General features: G+C 34.7%; 2 protein-coding genes across 2 annotated transcripts; both read right to left on the bottom strand.

Annotated features, from left to right (window-relative positions):
* Nucleotides 1–1,577: 1,577 nt before the first annotated feature.
* LOC113740005 (uncharacterized) lies at nt 1,578–9,324 on the bottom strand. Its single transcript, XM_072045727.1, has 12 exons — nt 8,676–9,324; nt 6,689–6,935; nt 6,026–6,138; nt 5,564–5,643; nt 5,298–5,439; nt 5,066–5,146; nt 4,204–4,308; nt 3,889–4,071; nt 2,991–3,083; nt 2,497–2,636; nt 2,350–2,416; nt 1,578–1,982 (listed from the first exon to the last, which is right to left on the bottom strand). Exons 1-12 carry the CDS (start codon nt 9,066–9,068, stop codon nt 1,863–1,865), a joined length of 1,764 nt encoding a protein of 587 aa, XP_071901828.1. The 5' UTR covers nt 9,069–9,324; the 3' UTR covers nt 1,578–1,862.
* A 1,452-nt stretch (nt 9,325–10,776) lies between these two features.
* On the bottom strand, nt 10,777–14,534 carry LOC113740131 (aluminum-activated malate transporter 9-like). The gene is made up of 6 exons (XM_027267643.2): nt 13,952–14,534; nt 13,040–13,177; nt 12,677–12,946; nt 12,441–12,577; nt 12,205–12,351; nt 10,777–11,736 (listed from the first exon to the last, which is right to left on the bottom strand). The coding sequence occupies exons 1-6, from the start codon at nt 14,346–14,348 to the stop codon at nt 11,053–11,055; spliced, it is 1,773 nt and encodes a 590-aa protein (XP_027123444.2). The 5' UTR covers nt 14,349–14,534; the 3' UTR covers nt 10,777–11,052.
* Nucleotides 14,535–21,146: the final 6,612 nt, after the last annotated feature.

The raw sequence follows: 21,146 nt of genomic DNA, 5'->3' as shown, positions 1-21,146 counted from the left end.
TAAACATTTTTTTCAATTCACTTTTTTATAATTCGAGCCATCTTTTTATCTGATATATATCACATCATAAAAAATGCTACAGTAATTTATACATTACATCACAAAACGTGCTACAATGATTTAATAGTATCACGCCATGTGTTTTATATTCATACACACTTCTAAGTTCACTAGGAGAGATGATGAAATTTCTGTTTAAGAACTAGGGTTTCTTCCATCTCCACCTACAAGAGTGGAACCTCTTGTTGTGGATGAATTTTATCAGCTAACCTGCGCCTTCGTTATTGGTGAAGAAGAACCTCGAGCAATCAAATTTTTTTTTGCCTGTGCAGTAAATTTGACTGGAATCGTGAAACTCAAAATCATGGTCCGAGGATGTTTTTATCAAAAGATGGAACCAAATTATTTGATACAATATGTTCTCAAGTTGTGTTTAATCAATTTAAAACTAGTTCAAATCTACTATCTCAAACAAATATGATTTACGTAAGAAAGCTAGGTATTTCAAATTTGGAGAGTTTGAACAAAATTATCTCTCTAAAACATTCAAAGAATCTATATATGTCTAAATTAAATTAGGAAACCGGTATTTTCAAATTTTAGAAACTAAAATGTGCCTTGGATGGAAAACTTTTGCCTATGTGCCTTCAACAGAGAAAATGGGGTTGAATTAAGTATTCCAACTTTTTATGCACATTGCAATTTCTCTCCGATACAAAGGCAGAAAAACTTTGTCCCTTCCTTTGTCGATAGGGACAAAGTAGATGGTTATATAATCGAGCGCACAAACAATTCATTCTTCTTTTTCTTCAAGTACGAATTTACAATTATTAGTTTCCTGAACGACAATGTGTGGTTTTGAGATTCAAGCTTTTGAGCTCAAGTTAATTCTAAATATAGACAAATGTATAAATACATTAGATATTATTAAATGTAGGGGTATATATATATATATATCTTGTATTTTTCTCAAAAAGACAAATATAAATAAAATTAGTACTGTCTATATTCTAAAACAAAGAAATATAATTAATAAATTTATTCTAAATCATGTATGAATTTTAAAAAACAAAGAAATATAATTAAATTATTCTAAATTTTTAAATTCAAATTCAAATTCAAGTTAGCTTTCAAACCCTTAATTCACAAGATTTTAGAATTCAAGCTCTAAGTCCAACCTCCTCGATTTGCTCGAACTTAAACCCAATCGCCCAACCGAATAAACTCATGAACTCATAAAATATTTATAACTCCAAATCTCGCACCCGTAGCTCCTAAACCGTGTTCAAGGAAGTTAGAAATGAAGGCTGTCAATCCAACAACAGTCGCAATTAATGTCTAATTTCTTGCTTCTGCCATACTAAAAATAACACACTAGGAGCTAAGAGGAGGTCTAATAGTTCCCACTAAAAGAAAAATTCTCCTGACCGAATTTCACTAATAATAACACCCGATCTCTCTTTTCCGACGGGGATGGGGGATGTATAGCACTTCGGGTTAATTGCATAAAACCCCACCGACTATTACCCCAGGATTTGCCCCCCTCAAAAATCACATACGCACTTCACACACTAGGCTGCAAAATTAACTCCGTCTATATCATTTAATAAGTGATCGGTATATCCTCCACCACAAAACTCATATGTGACAAAATCATCAAAAGTAGCTAAAGAGGAGAGATTCAAGATCCAAGGAAAGGAAAAACAAAAAGATTACATCAAACCACAACAGACTATTTGGAAACTGCTGCCTATAAAAATAAAAAAGAAACCCGCTAAATCTTGAAATTCAAATACAATCCCATATCTAACAAACTAATCACAGCACTAGGGTGACAAAAAATGGAACCTGGCCATGTTGCTTTAACTCGACATCATAACCTGTTCGATTGCCTGTAGTCCTTGGTTGGCGAAATACCTCACGTCAACATCTGGGTCTTCACTTAACTCAACCAGACATGGTCGGATTGTCTTCTCTACAACCTGCGTTTAAGCATTCACAATTAGATGGGAGTCACCAAGTGCAACAAGCATTAATGTGATGTTTCCTGTCTGAATTTGGCAAATTCAAGCCTCGGTTCAGTGCAAAGATAGCAAAAGAATTAGTATTAGTGATACAAAAAGCTGCTCTATGAACGGAAAAGCAGACAAATGAAGACTCTCAAACTTTCCAAAGCATTACAGGAAACCCCAATTTCAGCATAACAACATCATCAAGACGTCTCTTTCCAAAGCGCTTTCCTTTGGATATACAATAAACAAAGTAATATACTCAAAATTTCATAGCAAGAAGGCCACTGAACGTTCTGGAATCACTTAAATTAACTACAGAAGAAGAAAAACTACGTACCGGCTGATCAACTATTGGAACAAGAGACTGCAACACCTTTGCAACATTGAACTTGATATTTGGAACCCTGATATGTGATCACTTCTGAGAAGATTGACAGGAAAGTGCGTACTGTCCCTAACCAAGAATGATAATTTGAAAACTGACCTGTCCTTTGCTGTTTCCACAATCACAGGTAGGAGCTTAGAGCATGTAACTTCAGAACCCATTACAGGAGCAAGAAGCGAAATGGCATGAAGAATGGTCATTCGGTAAAGGTAATGTGGGTCATTAATCATATCCAAAACCTGATCCAAAACAGCCAAGTTAATAAGTAATACTTGTGGGAAAGTCCACCAAAAAAAAAAGAAGAAACAGGAAAAAGCTTTCATAAATAACAGCAGATAGTGAATACTCAAATAACTAGGCTTCATATCTATTCAGATGCTCTATCGCACAAAGATGTACCCTGAATATGTTGTGCTTAAACTGTGCATAGTTTCCAGAAAAAAAAAAAAGCACACACACACACACACGTGAACGCGCACACAGAGAGACAACGAGCTTACTAGCAGCTTTTGCCTCCTTTCGAAATATACAAGATATCAAGCTCTGTGCAACTTCATCAAGAAATGAATATGCAAAAATATCATAAAAGCAACCTGTGGAATAATGTGCTGCATTGCCCATTCTGGACCAAATTCTTCAGCAAGGCGCTTCACATTAGTTGCTGCTGCATCTCGAATTGAGAAAACCTATGAAGTATTAACAGCAAATCATTAATGAGTGAGAACTTCACAACAATAAGCCTCCCATACACTACATGAACAGAGAAGATCCAAATGCCACTTTTAATTTACAGCCCAGGTTGTAGAGTTTTTGAGGTTCATGCAGGGGAAGCTTAGGAAAACCTATGGACAGAATCATTGCAAATCCAGAACTAATGCTCATATAGCATCACCTAATGTAAAGAGCTAAAATTATGTACTGTGCTGAACAATCAACTAACCCTGAAGCAGGAAATAGGCAGCCTATCTCTGTTGGTTATAATAGAAAAGGTAGTGCTTGCACTAATGTGCCTAAATGATGCCTTTGAAGTTGCATTAAGTGACAAAATAATTCAAGATTCTACAGGCTTCTAATAAGCCAACTATAGAAACTAAATGTGCAATCCTACCATGTAGGGTAAATGTGCCGTAGCAGATTGCAGAGTAGTTGTCACTTCTACTAACAAGAAAAATTTTACTCTGAAGTCACATTTTCTTTAGTATACATCACTTCCCACACTGTAAATGTACCTAGGAGTCCCCAATCCGTTGTCAAAAATAAAATAAAAGTTGGCAAACAAGAAGATAACTGTCTATAGCAATAGCTAAACTAACCCTTTATTTGATCCAGGGATGGCAAAATACGACAGGAAGGGTCCTCACAAAGTACTCAAAATTTTCAGAAACATTGACAAAGAACAATACAAATGCAAGAAATACTCAAAGCTATAGATCTTTACACCAGCAACTCTTCCCATTAACATTCTCACTGGCAAAAAAGAACTCTACACACCTTGTCTTTCAACCATTGCATGCACAGTGCACCAAGCTTATCATCAAAAAAGCCAACACCCAACTGACTAGCCAATAAAGGTATGTACTCGATAATTGCAAGTCGAACTCTCCAATGTCTATCTTCGGCAAGCTCAACAATAGCTGGTAGGAGGGACTGGGAAAGCAGATCTATTCCAATAACCTGCATCATTAGGCAATATGCACTTCTAATTGAAATTGAACTCGTCAAGGACAAGAACTAGAAACGCGAAACTTGGGAAGGACTTGCAGCAAAAGATATAAACAGATAATAATTGTAAGCAAGCAACTAGACCTGGTTCACTTGATCAAGCTTGCTAATAATGTTTAGTCGAACATCAGGGAACTCATCCTTCAGAAGTGAAAGAAATATAGGCAGAAGCTGCTCTATAGTTGCATCCTGAAACAATCAAAAGAGAGAAGACACATATTGAAGGGTAAGTGCGAAGAGAAATTAAATACAGTCAAAAAGTTTACTTGAAGAAAATTGTAACAGTAATCATTACAAACAAATTTGTGGATTGTCGAACATCTAGTGCATATTATGAACAAGCTATCCACAGGAGATACAGGATAAACAAAAACTAGAAACACTGGCAGGATTAGATACTTTTCCACAATCCTTGAGTGCTCAGGAAGATAAACCGACAAGGTACGTAAACAGTTTGATTGTCCACAGCGCTAAAATGGAACTTTAAGGATCTATGAGGCTCAACTAGTATCACATATGGTCATATCTTGATAAGCAAAGAGAGTCCCTTGACAAACTCGTTGTGAGAAGCCAACTAAATAAGCATCGATGACTTCCAGGAATCACCATTTTCGTTAAAATAGTTACACACAAGGATAAAATAAGACTTGAATAGAGTCGTTTAAACAACAATAATTGAAACTGAAAGTATTAATTGATATGAACTGATCAAGATGATTTTAAAAGTTGCACTGGAAATCAGAAACTCTTAACAAATTTTCATCCCAGAAAGGCAATAATGTATTGTAAATAAATTTATTAATCATGTGATAAGAATATAAATTACCAAACACATAAACATGCAAACGTTTTGGATTAGCCCTAAAAAATTGGAACTTTCAAGCTAACAATAGCAACACAGGAAACCAAAACGATGCAAACATTTTAGAGCGAAAACAAATTCTACCTTTCCTAAAACAGGAGCCATTCCCATTATGACTGAGGCCAAAGCAGAACGAACATGCTGGGATGAGTCCGAAGATAATTCCTGCAAACAAAAGAAAAAGTTAATTGCTCATTCTCCAGTCTTTAGATACAGAAATAAATTGCTATAAAAAGCTACATAGTCCAGCCAAAAAATTTAACAGCAGCACAGAAATGGAGGGAAAGCAAAATTAGAATTCCAGTAACTTCTATACCTTCACACAGGGTAAGACATGCTGAACTGCAAGCTCAGGGCTTAATATTCGGCAGAATTTTGTTACTTTTCCAGCAGCAGCTATGCGAACTTCAGCCTCATTGTCACGAAGTAACCGAACATATGCAGGAACCAAATCCGTTCTTAACAATAACAGAGATCACAGATGAGCAAGAATAAAAAAACCATATCACTTAACTGCAAGATAGAGAATACAGCAACAATGTTTTAACGATTTGTATAATGGCTAATGTAAGCAACTTCTACCTTGTGGCCTCTGGCCCCACTGCTTCGCAGAGCTCATAGAGTTGGTTGGCAACCATGTAACGAACTCGCCAAGACTTGTCCTGTTATTGAAGTAGCTAGAAAATCAATTAGAACAAATCCAATAATAGGTTGTGATACTATAAAAAATGCTACTACAAAGATCCAATCACATTAAAAACAACTATTACCACCAAAGATGAGTAGGAAAGAAAATGAACAAAATTTCATTAGCAATAAAAACAGTAACCAGGAATTGATATACTTAGTACCAACTTAAGGCAAAAGTGAATAACTTTAGAAACTTGTCAAATTTCACTGAAAGTAAATAACACATTTCAAAGCCACCCAAAAACTAAAATAGTATGGATAAACATCCATAAGGTAAGGACCTAATAAAACACTATAAGCAAGCTTAGACTAGCAAAGGCTTTTTGTATAATATATATTTAAAACTGGACCTACCTGTGAGAAATTAACTATAACCGGAAGAATATGTGCCACACAATCTTGAGGCTCCAGGTGCTTCCCAAGAGCTGCACAATCTTCAACAGCCAATAATCGCACAGAATCTTGATCTGAAATAGAAAAAATGACCTTCTTAGCTGGGTAATATTCGGTAAAGAACAGATTTATTTGTTTACACTGATATTTTATTCATAGCGAGAATGGTCCAATAAGCAACCACAGGCACAATGACTGCATTACCTTAAGAGTATATCAGTATATTAGCCAACAAATTCATTGATCCATTAGACCTCCAAACTAATGGTAAACATTGAAAAGGGCCAGACATAGGGTACTCATTGTATTTACGTCCAAATATCAACTATTGGCGGTCACTTTCAAATACAAAGTCAAACATGGCTCCAACTGTATAAACTTTTTGTTAAGATAAAAATCAAAGTCAGATTACTGAAGCATGTTACACCGGCATAGGATTTGATGGGCAGTTATTTTTTCCTTAAGAGTATGTCATACTTCAAATAACGATAAGAGCAAAGAAAAGAGAGAAGGAAAAGCGGCACATACAACTAAACCAAAGAAACAAATTTTATTGTTAAATGGCAAGTGTGTCACAATCAAATTAGCATCTATCTGATAGAAAAGTTGTAGATAAAAAAATACCATCTTGAGTCAGATCCTCAAACATTGACATTATGTCAGTCTTCAAATGAGCTGGTTCAACGGTAGCAGCAAACTTTCCTAGATTTGTTGCAGCTGCTCTCCTCACCATGGGCATGTCATCTTGACACAACTGACTGTATATAGTCCTTAATTCATTTCTCAATGTCTCTGAGGCTGAGGGATAAGCAATATGGAACAATCCACAAGAAGAAACTCGAGCTGTAAACCACTCACCTGCAGCTAGTCTCTATATGCGGAATTATATCAGCAAAGGTATATCATATATCATTTTGATTACATATGCTCAAATTTTTCATACATATAAGTTAATATGACTACATGGTAAAAGTATAACAAAGAAAATAAAAATAAAGAAATTCAAGCAACAGAGAAGCTACATACTGTGTGGTAAAACTAAAAGGAAAACTCAAATAAGCTTTATTTAGCGGATGCTACATGGCAACAAAAACGTGTAAAAGCAAAATGCCGAACAATTTCACATGACACATGCAGAAAACAGGTGTGCCATCCAACGTTCACGACATCCACAACTGCAAGTCTCTGAAAACTCAGCAGGCACTAAGAGGATAAGAACAGACTACTGTTCACTCTGCACCAAGTTTCAAGGAAGCAAATGCTTTAACACATCAAACCATGAGATTACCTCAGTTTGCATTTTTTGGTCATCAGAAGCTCCAAAATAACTAAATTTTCCAGAATCTATGCTTTAGTTAATTTTTTTCCTCGTAAGTAAAACTATATTATCGATTACCCAGTTTGTCATCACACAGTCTAACGGTAAGCAAAATATGAAAGTATTATAACCGATATCCATCCACAGAACTACACAATCTGAAGTAGATTGCCTACTCAAATAAACCTATCAGTATCATCATCCAATTTTATTAAGTAACTTCTAATATTGAGGGAGAGATAACCATGACTAATTGGTAGCCAAGAAACCATTATTCATATTCAAATACTAAATAAACACATTTCAGCACCTACTATCCATGCTTATCAGTGGGCAGTGGGCAGAGGACAGTGCAATAGCTTTCATATCAGCTTACACCCAAAGATAAATACCCAATATAGCATAACGTTCATTGAAGTAAATTTTAACTTCAATTCTAGTTAGAAAATGTAAATGAGTCAAGTTAAAACAGTTCAAGTGGCACTATATCAGTTTCGTTCATTCGAAGCTATGTTAAACATGATCCATCAAGTGTACATTCTATGCAGCAAAGAAATGGTAATGTATCCGTACATAACATCCCGAACTTATACAAGTGAGAAGAATCTCGAATGCAGTACTTCACATTTCAAACACTCCAAGTAACGCTCACTCCAACATCTCTCTATGAACCTGAGAATAAATCTAATATAATCTCTTCTATGTCTCCCCCAGCACACGAATAACATGATCTAAAACGCCATTGCTGATATCTGTCCAAGTTATAATTGTAAACCGGTCATGTGTTAAAGATTTTGTATGCACCATCTCCAGATGCTAAATGCATTAAATTACCAGATACATGGCAACTTTTCATGCATGTAGGAAATAAATGCTCATTAACTAGCACTTGCAAACCAACCAAAATACTAAACTGAAGGACAACGGAACATTTTAATGCACATATCAAAGAAATATGTATTTCATTAACACTCAAATGAGTCCAAATTAAGCCGTGATGCTTGCAAAATCAGCTGATACTATACACCTCACTTTCTATTTCCTACCTTCAATTTGCAGTGCATCATATTAATCTGTCAAACAACAAATCACATTTACCCAGCCAAATCACATTCAGAATCTATGCCTATCAACCAAATTTGCAGCTTTTTAAATCTTATGGTGCTAACATTAACTTTTCCAAGCACAATTCCTCCTAGCTCAAATTTCGCGAGCAACAAATAGGAAGAATCCAAATCTATCCTTTTTTTTTTTCCTCTTTTGATAAAAAAGAGATACTTGATCGGAGCTTACCTTCACGAGAGGAATAAAAAACTCGAGCAAATCAGCTTCCCTCATTTGAGATCCAATTCGACACAAAGATTCCACAGCTTTATCCCTGACACATGTCTCTTCAACGCTACAAAGCCCTTCCAGAGGCGGAAGCAACACATTAGCATGCTCCACACCGCCAACGTAGGGTACAAAAACTCCTAATTCTTCCGCCATGGCCAGCAACACCTCGTCGTCATCGTCATTATTCTCGCTGAGAAACGGAATCAACTCTTTCCGCGTCCTCTCCTCTCCGAGGGCACGCGCAATCGTCGAGAGTCGGCGGATCGAGTTTAACCGGAGCTGAATGTCTTCGTTCTTCAATTCGTCGATTAATACCGCAATTGGATACAATGGCTCGTCGATCATCGCCATGGTAATTCTGATTCCAATTCCAATTCCACTTCTGTGTTGGAAATGCACAAATTGTTAACGAGATTAGATCAAAGTTTCGACTTTGGAAGAAATGAATTAGGGTTTATGGGAAACGTGAAAAGTCAAAATTGAAATTTGAAGGCTCAAAATTTTCTAATTTTTGTGAGTTTTGAACTTTTCTGGAACACAATTGGGGCTGAAGAAATGAAGAATTTTACTGAGAAGTGCTTAGGGCGTGTTTGCCTCTGTCAGGTATTTCGCGGTTTTTCCTTTCCTTTTCTTTGTTTTTGTTTGAAAAGGAGACTCTGTTGCTATCCCAAAAAAAAAAAAAAAAAATTCAATCCGTTAATAATTTGATTAATAGTAATTTTATATTAATTAACCTGTCTTCATATTTTTCCGATTTTTTTGCAAAAAATTGTAAGTTAAAATTCAAAAGGCAGTTATTTAGCAGCATCTGAATTTAACTTATTTTTAGCTTTAAAATATTAAAAAGTGAATAAAAAAAAAGTAACAATAAAAGCATGAGATCAGAGTTCAGAACAGGCTGCACTTGAAAATTCGAGTCAACTTTATTCCTTTGGTCTTCAACACAAGAAGACTTGAAAACTTACCATGAAATTTCTTGAAAGTAAAAAGTATTTTTTATTTGAATAAATGGTCTTCTTTAATAAAATGTTTTCCAGTGCACTTTTTAATAGTCCTTAGACTGTTTCCGCTATCCCCATTATATTTTTGACTTTCGAGCATAAATGACTTGTTCATTCTTTGTCGTAAAAGAAAACAAAATTCCAATCCATACAACATGGGAAATGTCAGTTGTTTCCGGAAAGTCTTGTATCCAAACAGCACAGAAAGCTTCGCATGTCAATTGTTTTAGACGGTCAATAATCTACAAGTTGTCTTCTGTTATCGTTTGGGAAAAAAAAAAATCTACCATTTGTCTTGTAAGTCAAATATATCCTACATTTGCATCAATCAAAGAGCCTTTTGTCTCAAATTGTCACATATCAAAATTAACTGGTTATTATCAAAAACACAAGACTACAAAAATAGCTTGTCCGTGAGGTGTGACTACATCTCCTTCCATAGCCATTTGACATCACAAAAGCTCATCATTTCTGCCCTAAGGTGAAATGATGTATTGTAACGTTTTTTAGAATTGCTATTTTTTCGCTCCGTTTGGATTATTATTTTTAAAAATTTTTTTTAGAAAAATGTAATATAACGATTTGACGTATATGAAATAAAAAGGTAATTAAAAAATATATTCACAAAAACGTAAAATTTTTCCCCCAAAAAATCACAATCGAAAACAAGGTTGAGCAAGGAAGACAAATACACTGACGTGCAGTTGCGATCGTTCTTATGAATACATTCTTTGTGGCTGGTCATTTTTTCTTGGCATCCACAATTGAGTTTATGCATCTTTTAAGACATAATAATCTCCTTCCACATTCTCCTAATTTTAGCATAGAAAATTTTGAGCCATTAACCAAAGCAGGATGAAGATTAAATCATTTGTGCCCACTTTCCCTCTCAAATAAACTGATCAGTTCTTTAAGCATAGTTCTGCAAGCAAGGACTCGTAGGATTTGCTTTTGTAAATGTAGGGCTAATATTCCACAAAGCAAATAACTCGGACCATATTTCATTGTGAGAACTTAGAATGGAGCTTCTGAAAAGAAAAGCTAAAGAAGAACGAAGGTAAAAGGATTCAAAATGAAGCTTTTTACTAGACAAATTTCCTTCAGTGCTACCACATTTCTTCAAACCAAGATCCAGTTCCCGGTTGGTCAGTTCCATTTCACCACAATGGTAGGCACTATGAAATTCTACCAACTACTCTATATAAGGCATCAACATATTGTTGTTTTCAAAGGATGCTAGCCTCTACTCAAATGTTGCTATATGGTGGTGTTTACTATGATTTGTTATTGACTGTAATAGTCGCAGTTCAATTCATTGCATCTCTGTTTGAGCGCTACAAACATCTGCATAATCTGGTCCATAAGCCCACTTCTTCAGCTGCTGCTTCTGACGAGTTGACAGGCTCCCTGAACTTTGCTTTCTCGCTTAACTCTTCAAATGAGTCAACAAGATTTTGAAGCCTAGCTACGAATTCAATGAGAAGAGACGCAAATGTTGCTAAAGACAAGGCACTGGCACTTTCGTACGTCTTTGATTCATCATTTTCAGGTATTTGATTTGCTTCAGGCAACACAGCTATAGGCCGTGACTTCTGTTTCTCAGTTTCATTCTCTGATGTAACTGCTGCAGGAGGGTTGAAGTTAACATTTGCGTTAAAATTCCTGTCATCCCAACTTTTCGAGAGATGAAGTGCTCTTATGTCAATAGCTGTTTCATGGAAGTTATTATTTCCATTTAAATAGTTTCCATCATCAGTCATATCCAGAGATTCCTGTGGAACCTTTATTCCCTCAGGTTTTCCGATTTCCCAGCTTTCTGAATTGACAAGGAGGTAAGATTTTCGATCGACCTTTTTCTGCAACTCTTCCGCAGCCTCATGCACCTCATACAGCATATCATGTGAACCCAGTTTCTCCATATTTTTCACCTTCTGGCCAAGCTCCCGCAACACTTTTGCACTGGCTGTACTAACCCTCTGGAGTTCATTGCGAAACACCTGTCTTCTTTCGGCAGGAGCCTAGAAACAAGACAATAAAATCTTAAGTTGTGCACTCTTTAGCATTAAAAAAGATTGTAAATTTATCAACTAATGTAACGGAAAAGTGACACAATATGGTCAGACAATTATGATTGCTTACCACGGTCATAATATAACTTGGGGTGATTAAAGGTTACACATGTTTCTCTGATATATTTCACCCACGCAAATATAGAAATTATGTCAGTTCAAATCAGACTGCCAGAAAGCATAATGTTTGGCACTTGATTTAGAAGATAAAAGAAAACTTGATAGCGAGGGGGGCATTAGATGAGGTTTACTTTTTGGTCAAAATCTGTCTATGACAGAACGTCTGAAATATCTTTTTGTTGGAGGCAAGTGAAATTACTATAGAAATCATCAAAGCCACTTGTGTTACACTAGAAAAAATCATCCAACACATGCATAAATTAGAACAGCGCTGAAGATATGTAAGCATAACATTACCTGTATCTCTGAAAGTACACATCCATGTAATGCCATGACCATGAATGCACAATGCCTTAAAGCACCACTGACTTTCACATAGTTTCGCCATGGATAGTTGAACATTTTGTAACGACCATGAGGTGGCTCCCAGACGGCAAAACTCACCTAAAACCATAACATTTTTAAGTCAGAAAAATAAACTAATTTATCTTGCAGGTAATCAACCCATGTAGGTCAACAAAAAGAAAGCTTGCCAGAGCATCCTCCTGGCTCGTGGATTCCATGGCTGATCTGTATCCACTGTACACTGGATCATCCGATGCTTGGTAAGTAAGAATTTTTGAAGGGACCCTTTCATATTCAACGCAGTTAAGGTATCCACTGATGCAACCTAAAAGGATGTTTTGCAAAGCAACCTTAGCATGCAGTCATACAGAATACATAACAAAACCTGAAGAAGTAATGGATGTAATTTGCAAAATCAGCTAACCTTCCAAGGAATTAGCAACACTAGTGAAATTTTTGGCAACCAAATTGTGAAGATCCTCACCAGCCCAGATGGGATGAATACATATATTCACTGCCAAAGAAACACTGGCACCTAAAGCAATGAGCACAAACCGGGTGACTGCTGTATCTATGAAATTTTTCGTCCGATACCCAGACACCATTACAAAACAATATGTTATCAGGAATACTCGAAATCCATATTCATAGGGCTTCATTGTGGGATAGAACTTTGCATAGGTGATGCAAAAACCTAAACACAACAAGAACATCATAATCAGTTCAGTTATAAACCAAAAGGAAAGCAACGTTACACTAGGTTGGAACACTGACCCGAATATCAGACCTGTGATTAATATCCCAAAGATTACAGTAACTTCTTCCCATTCTCCGGCCAGTTTGGACAATTCTCCCATTGCAAGGGCCAGCCCTCCTGCTGACAGTGTCCCTAATCCACGATTAAATCCTTTGCTCAGAGTGGCTCCTGCAATAAAAGGAAAACAAAGAAAATTCATCAACCCAACAATCAGGAGATCGAAAAGGCTGAGAAAGGAAAAATTTTATGATGTAGAATACCAAGATTCATGACAAGGTGGAATTTATATTGTTAGATGCTATTCAGAATTAGCGTGGCGGTTCCTCAAGAGCACATAAAATGAAGTAACTCAACCAACTCTAAACCAGACTGTCACCACCGCGCACTCTTAACTCTTGGATTTGCTTAGCTTACGGATACTAGAGAATGATAAGTAACTGTTACTCCATATTATAGCAACTTATACATGCCTAAATGCCTCGAGACTTTCTAAATCAAAATATAATTTGAACGCAAGTGTTTCTTACTTCTTCCCCCACAACTTAGACAACAATAAATTGCTGGAATTCTTTAGGCCATGAATTCAAAATGATCACTAAAATTACACTCTTGGCTGATTTCCACCATATTTTAAGAGCCTACAGATTCCAAACTCCTCGCTGCTGTCAAACTTCATCATCTGAAAAGATATCTTTCACACCTTCCACTGAAGTCCTCACAACCATGATAATAAACCTCACAGAACACTGAAAATTAAGGCCTTCCCCACCGACACTTCTCTAGGTATCTCTGTAGCAACCATGGCAACAAACATAGTCTAAACATAAAAAAAAAAAAAAAAAAAAAAATCCCAGAAAAACCCCACAAAAATTCAAAGAAATTTTTAAAAAATAAAGATTTAAAAAAAAAACTGAACAGAGAATGTCTGAAAAGCATTCGTACCTATACTGAACTCAAAGACAACAACAACGGTTAAAATAGCCCAAACAGAGTATCTGGTAAGATCTTTCATGGCAGCTGGCTGCTTCAAGAAAATCAACAAAGATATAAGCATCATAGCCAATCCCATCTTTGCAGAGAATACAACCACTCTGGGGTCGGCTTTTCCCGTGTCCCATGCCCTGATAGCCACACTCATCAATTTTTTCCATAACTCCAGGAACTTGTCTTTCATTGACGAACAACATCCACAACCAAACCGTTCCTCAGCCTCATCATCCCAAGAACGTGAGAATCGAGGCAGCTCCGAAAAATCTCCTGACCTATGTGATGATAAAAGCCTCTCCCTTTCTCTTTTCTCAGCAAAACTCTGCCTAAACGAGCCCGTTCTTCCTACCATTCTTCTTCCTGTTATTTCAAGAATGAATTCTTCTTTTACTTTTGTTTATTACACATTAGTGCATGTACGATGCAGATGGGAAAAGAGGAATGAAGGAAGGAAGGGGAGGAAGAGATTTCGAAGAGGAAAAGGTTTTGGGAGTCGTGGAGAGGCCTGGCTCTTCTGCTCTTGACCACTTCTTGCGGGAGAATCTGACGGAATCAGGAGAGTCTTTTTATTCTGTTGGGCGTCTAAGGGATGACGTCGTTTGACAAAACTTAGGGGTGAGCCAATTTAGATCTAAAAAGAAGGCCAATCGTGTTCGTACAAGTGGGATGTGTGGGGTTCGTGGTAGGGCCAGGTGCAATGTGACTTCTGAATTTATTTATTTTTCTTTTGAGGGTTGAGTAATGGTCAATGAACTGGTAAATTGGGAAGGATATGATCTGTATGGATGAGGCCGTCCTAAAGCGTAAAGGGCCGTGGAGAAAAGTTGAAGGAATTATCTTATACTGCTACTATACGGTAACAAAGGGCAAAAGTGAAAACATGTTAAACCTTTACAACGTCAACCCCCATTTAGTTACTGTGTAATGGGCCCTAGGCCCTCCAAATCACCGAAAATTATTCCAAAGGCTTGTACTTTTTTGGGTTCCATGTGTGATGTGACATCTGCGGTATTGTATTCAATTCAGAATTTGATTCATATGAACAAAGATATGAGGTAGCTATTATCAAAAAAAAAAAAAAAGATATGAGGTAGCTAGCTAACTGTGAACATATCCCATGTGTCAAAAACAATTTTTATCAAATGATTCTCACATTTTATCAAATAAATTTTTTCATCTTTCACTTTTACAATATCAATTTTACGTTTCTCATAAATCCAAATTAACAAAATTTAGTCTCAATCTAAGCTTTTCACAATTTTTTAAGCTGAAATCATAATGTGACTAATGGATCCAAACAAATAAACATACATAAATTCACAGGAACAGTAAAAAAATGATATAAAGGCAAAGAAATTTCTTCAACTATTAATCAAATGAGGCTGCAGTCTTTTTGTTTACATACAGACAAAAAATAATAATGTGGAGGCAGTGGCGGAGTTAGAAAAAAATCTTAGTGGGGGTAAAAATAATATTAAAATTTTTTATCTACTCTTTTTCTAATTTTTAAGTAAAAAAAAATTACCAACAAGTACAAATGATATGTATATTCCATGAAAAACATAAAGGTAAACTCAAAATTATTAATGTAATAATAATTTTATTTCAAAAACAAACTAAACTATTTACAATTGTTCACGATGAGTTTTCATATTTTGATAACGGTTTACAACTTTCTCATTTTCAATTTCATGAAGTATATTTTTCTCAACATAAGTAACTAAACAATCATTCATCCAAGTGTCTTCCATTCTATTTCGTCATTACATTAACTCCAATATAAGAAACTAATCAAGGAAAATAAATAATAAATTATAAATCCATAAATTCACCATTTCACATGGTAGAACATTTATCAAATAACCCATTTATTAGTTATTACATTAACTAATCAATTTTCAAATTTCTTTAAAACAGTAATAGTCTCATACTCTAGAAATATATTTGCAAACAAATTTAAATAATAATAATAAGAAATAATTGTTTAGAACCTGATTTTGATGGCCTCTTAAAGTTGGTGAAAAGAACTGCAAATCAGTGGTGGACCCAAGTTCCAGAATATCAATTGATTCTGGTCAATCTCTAAATCGGATGAAGTGATCAAGAAAGAGTAACAAGTTTTGGTTGTGGAAGAAAAATGGGCTCTCGTATGTTGGGGAGTGGGAACAAAGGAAGTAAATGATTAATGATAATTGAATGAAGTGATAAATAAAAAGAGTTGTTAGTTGGATATGGAAGAAGAGGGGCCATCTGTTGTGAAGAGAAATGGGGGACCAAAGGAGTAAATGAATCTTAGGGAGTGTAAATGGAACTTGAGAGTGGGGACCAAAAGAAATGGCTAATATGATTGATATGGCGATCAGAGGAGTAGGGTGAATGATATAAATTTTGTGACCTATTCTTTCATGATTTTTCTAAAAAAAATTCTGGGGGACACTTTTAAAATTATGTCAAAATTATAGAAGTATTATAGGAATTTAAAGGAGTAGCGGGCCCATGCCCCCAGTGCCCCCTTTAAATCCGCCCTGTGTGGAGGCTTTCAACTCTTTTATATCCCAAAAATTCTTATAGGTTCAACAAATGGCCTTCTACGACTCCAAATTTTTTCAAGAGTTTTTTCAAGAATACTTTTAGTGGGACACCTGTTTAAAAAATAAATTGCACAAGGAACTGCTTCTACTTCTACCCAAAAAGATTTTGACATATTTTTCAACTTCAACATATACCTCGCTAGATTCATAATTGTCATATTCTTCTTCTCTGCCACCCCATTTTGTTTATGGAGTGTATTTAATAATCAATTGATGTTGTATCCCATTTTTTTCAAGAAAATCATCATAAACCAAATATTTCCCGACCCCTGTCTGTTCTCAAAATTTTATTCTGACAGCTACTTTGTCACTCAATAAAAGTCTTAAAATTTATAAAAGTGTCACGGGCATTAGATTTATACTTCAAAAAATACACCCAAGACTTTAAAAAAATATGTATTGATTTTTTAGTTTGAAATCATAACGTGACCCATATACAATCATCTTTATGTACATAAAAGATTAGATCCAACATTTTAAGGAGCAAAAATGAATATGGATTGTATAAAATCTCATTTTTTTTTAGGGAAAAACAAATATAGTTCAGCTAAGATTCGACTAGATCGGTTCATTTACTTAATTAAAAATGAAATCTAACAATTTTCTCCAAAAAAAAAAACTATGTATAAGTAACGTAGTAGATTCAAAAGAAAAAAAAATAGTTGAAAATCTAAAATGGAATGTAAGGGATGTAAAATTACTATTTTTAAAGTGAAGAGTGAAAAATTCATTTGACGAAATGTAAGGATGTTTTGAATTATTTTTGTTTGGAAAAATCGTTCAAAACATCTCTCATATTTTGTAAAATGATTTTTTTCATTCCTCATTTTTAAAAATGTACTTTTACATCTCTTACAAATTCACATTGGTCAAATTTGGTCATTATTTAGGTTTCCGACTAGTTTTTTTTTTTTTTGGAATCGACCACGTGCCTTGCACATAATCATTTTTTAAGGGCAAAATTGTTAAATCAAATTTTACATAATTCAATCTATAGTCCTTCACATTTTACAAAATGAATTTTTTTCTCTCACATTTTATAAAATGAATTTTTTTGTTCCTCACATTTTTACAAAATGAATTTTGTCATCTCTCATATTTTACAAAATAAAATTTTTTTATCCTTTATTGATCATGTGTACAAATAACTTTTTTAACTTATATATATTTATTTGATTTCACCTAAACAATATGAATAGTATGTAATATATCTCTATTTAATTTCGTCTGAACGTACTGTTCATTTAGATAGCCTTACTACACAACTCAGTAAATGAATTATTACCAAAAAAGAAAATGTTACAAATATTAAATAGATTCACATAGTGAAATCAAATATACATATATATATATATATATATATATATGTTTAAAACAAAATTGTTAGATTTAAACCAATGTATATATCTATTAAATAATATGTGTACAACTACAATTAGTCTATTTAGTTGAAATCAAATAGAGATATATTACATGCTATTCATACTGTTCAAGTGAAATCAAATAGATATATACATGGATTTGAAAATAACTATTCGCACAAATGGTCAATGAGGGATGAAAAAACTCATTTTGTGAAATATGAGGGACGAAATAATTCATTTTGTGAAATATAAAGAACTATAGATTAGATTATATAAGTTTTGATTTGATAATTTTGTCCCTAAAAAATGATTACATACAATCCACATAATAAAATTTCGACCAAAAATTAGTCGAAAATTTAGGTAGGGATCAAATTTGACCAATGTGAACTTTTAAGAGACGTAAAATTACACTTTAAAAAATGAGACACGAAAAAAATTATTTTATAAAATATGATGGACGTTTTGAACGATTTTCCCTTTTTTCTTTTTCTTTTGATACATGGACTTGATGTCCTGATTATATTGATCTCCTAGCCAATATGTAGTACTCCCTCCGTCCCACTTTGATAGTCCTGTTTCTTTTTTCACACAGTTTAAGAAAAAGTAGTTAACTTTGTTGGAAAAGTAAATTTAGATTGCTATTTTTCTAAAATACCATCACATTAAATATGGTATAACTTTATAGGAACTTGAATTGATGGTAAAAAAAGAATCAATTCTCATTAAATGGATAGATTTATAGTAACAATTACTTACATTGAATAAGGATATTTTAGAAAAATTAAAATACAACTACATTATTCAATTGGAAAGTGGACTATAATTTAGGACAAATGAAAAAGGAATACAGGATTATCAAAATGGGACGAAGTAAGTATTTAAATTACTCAAATTTCGAGCAGGTGATTGTGGAGTTTTAAGAATGAAAGAGAGTAGTTGTGACAACCACACAAATTTCATGGTAGATGTGATAGTATTTGCTTTAATTGATGATTGAACCCAAACAAGAAATTTAGCAAAGTGGCTGAATAGCATGTTTCCGAGACATCATCGAGTCGTATAAGTTTAGCAGCAATTATTTTGCTTGCCTTCTTTTCACTTACACCGCAAATTTGTTTTGTGGCAACTTGCCAAAAGGTACATTATCAAGTGGCAGCAGCAGCAATCAATCAGACACTAACCCGTTTATATTTGTCAGCAAGAAAATGGAAAAAGGCCTGAGGATCTGAATTTAAATATGCTGCACAATAAGTTCCCCGACACTTGAAAATTTTTATCTGAGCATGTTACTTCATCTGTGCATTTTAATTGATTGCAACATTTTTTTTTTTTTATCAAAACGGCAACATATAATTGATTGCAACATTTGATAGTGACAAACATACATAACTTTTTCCAAGGAGACGTGTTTCTATTCTCTTTAGAAGATGGGGAAAATTTTGATGCAAAGGTAATAATAAAAGCTCAAGGAAAGCAGCATGTGAAGTGAAGGTAATGCAGTCCAACTAAGTACTTGTCTCAAAGGTCGTTTTCCCAGGACCATTGCCATTGTTGACGGTGCAAAATTCCTGATTCTGGTGGCATATATTCGCTGCGAACGTCCCTCCTTGTCTGCTACACGCACCTCCAACTCTTAATATCATCAAGAACAAACATTTAAATGCATCAATAAGTATGACCTTATCATGTTAGAAGAAAGGTTTCAGCAAGAAAATGCGTCCCCGTGAATATTCAGGACTGGACTTCTTGCTTTCCTATAATGGCGATTGTACTTTATGTTTACTCTCTTTTTCTTTGTTTCCTTTCCCAGGTGAAAAAAAATGGGGGAAGAAAGAATGAGACTCTACCTACCGTTTTGTATGCTTAGTTTTGTTTTTACAGAATTCTCCATGCATCCCCAGAAAAGCATATGCTAGCTAGCAAAAAGAGAATAATGGCATCTTTGTATCTGGTCGAACGGTACAAGATTTGATGTCTCCAAGAGTTCCTTTTTAAGATATGGTGAATTTACCTGGGCAACCAGGGTTCGAACCCCCTTGCTACCGTGCTCGGAGTGGAGTGGAGCCTCCTCTTCCGGACCGGAATGAGATTAGTTGGACCAAAAAAAGCCTGAATACCCACTCCGTCAAAAAAAAAAAAAAAAAAAGAAAAAAAGAACGGTTTAAGATTTGATGCTTGTCAGCTGCGTATTTGGACCGTTCACATTTCGCCATAAGGGATCATTTAAGGAGTGACATGGACATATGGGCATTCAAATAGTACTATGATTTGATTAGATAGGAGGTTATTTGGAATTTTTTTTATATTTATCGTAGCACTTTTTTTTTTACCTGACATAATACAAGATAAAAAAAAATTAATTAGAAATGTATTTTGTGAATAGTAAACTTTGTTTCCGTATAATTATATGTGAAATAAAGAGTGATTTTGTGAATAATAAGTATTTCATACGAGTGCAAATACTACTTCACACATAAGGGATACACGCTTACTTGATTGTCAGGTCAATTGATTTTGTTCAATTTTACAAGATATACATTCATGTTTTTAAGGGAAGGTATAAATATTGAACAAACTTTTTGGATCCCATATCATACATGACATTAAAGACAATGTACACAATGATTTGAGTCATGCATTTTGTTTTTTTTATCAATCATGACCGTGAACTGTTAAGAACAGTCATCAGAATAATTGTCCTGCCCCATTTCCTAACATCTCAACCATCATTTGATTTATACCTTCTACGCTAGATGCACTTCATAATTCAAAAGTTGGTATCACTCCAAGAGAGGAATTGAATGTCCTAGCATTAGCAAAGAAGCAATCATACATGCACAAAAAGACACAATGTCAAATCAAACTTTTGGCATATGGATTACACAGCCCTAGATCAAGAGATTAAGATCATTAGCACTTGGAAATGTAGATGAAACGGATAACGCTTCTTGAGAATCATTTGGCCGCAGTTTTACGAGTAAGTGTGACCCTCTTCTCTGATACATGAAACACCACAGACTCCACATCTGCAGCACAAATCATGTGTATGATCAGAGTCATAGAAACAAAAATGTCAATCTATAAACTCAACTAATCAATGGTTTGGTCAAATTTCAAAGCATATTAAGCTATTGCAAATCTTGATTAATTGGGACATTCGATCAGGTGGTTTAGAGTCTCCATTGGTTTGAC

This window comes from Coffea arabica, chromosome 4c (assembly GCF_036785885.1).
Source record: "Coffea arabica cultivar ET-39 chromosome 4c, Coffea Arabica ET-39 HiFi, whole genome shotgun sequence".
NCBI lineage: Eukaryota > Viridiplantae > Streptophyta > Magnoliopsida > Gentianales > Rubiaceae > Coffea > Coffea arabica.
Note: the sequence above shows the minus strand (reverse complement) of the source record. Positions and strands in the feature narration are given on the sequence as shown.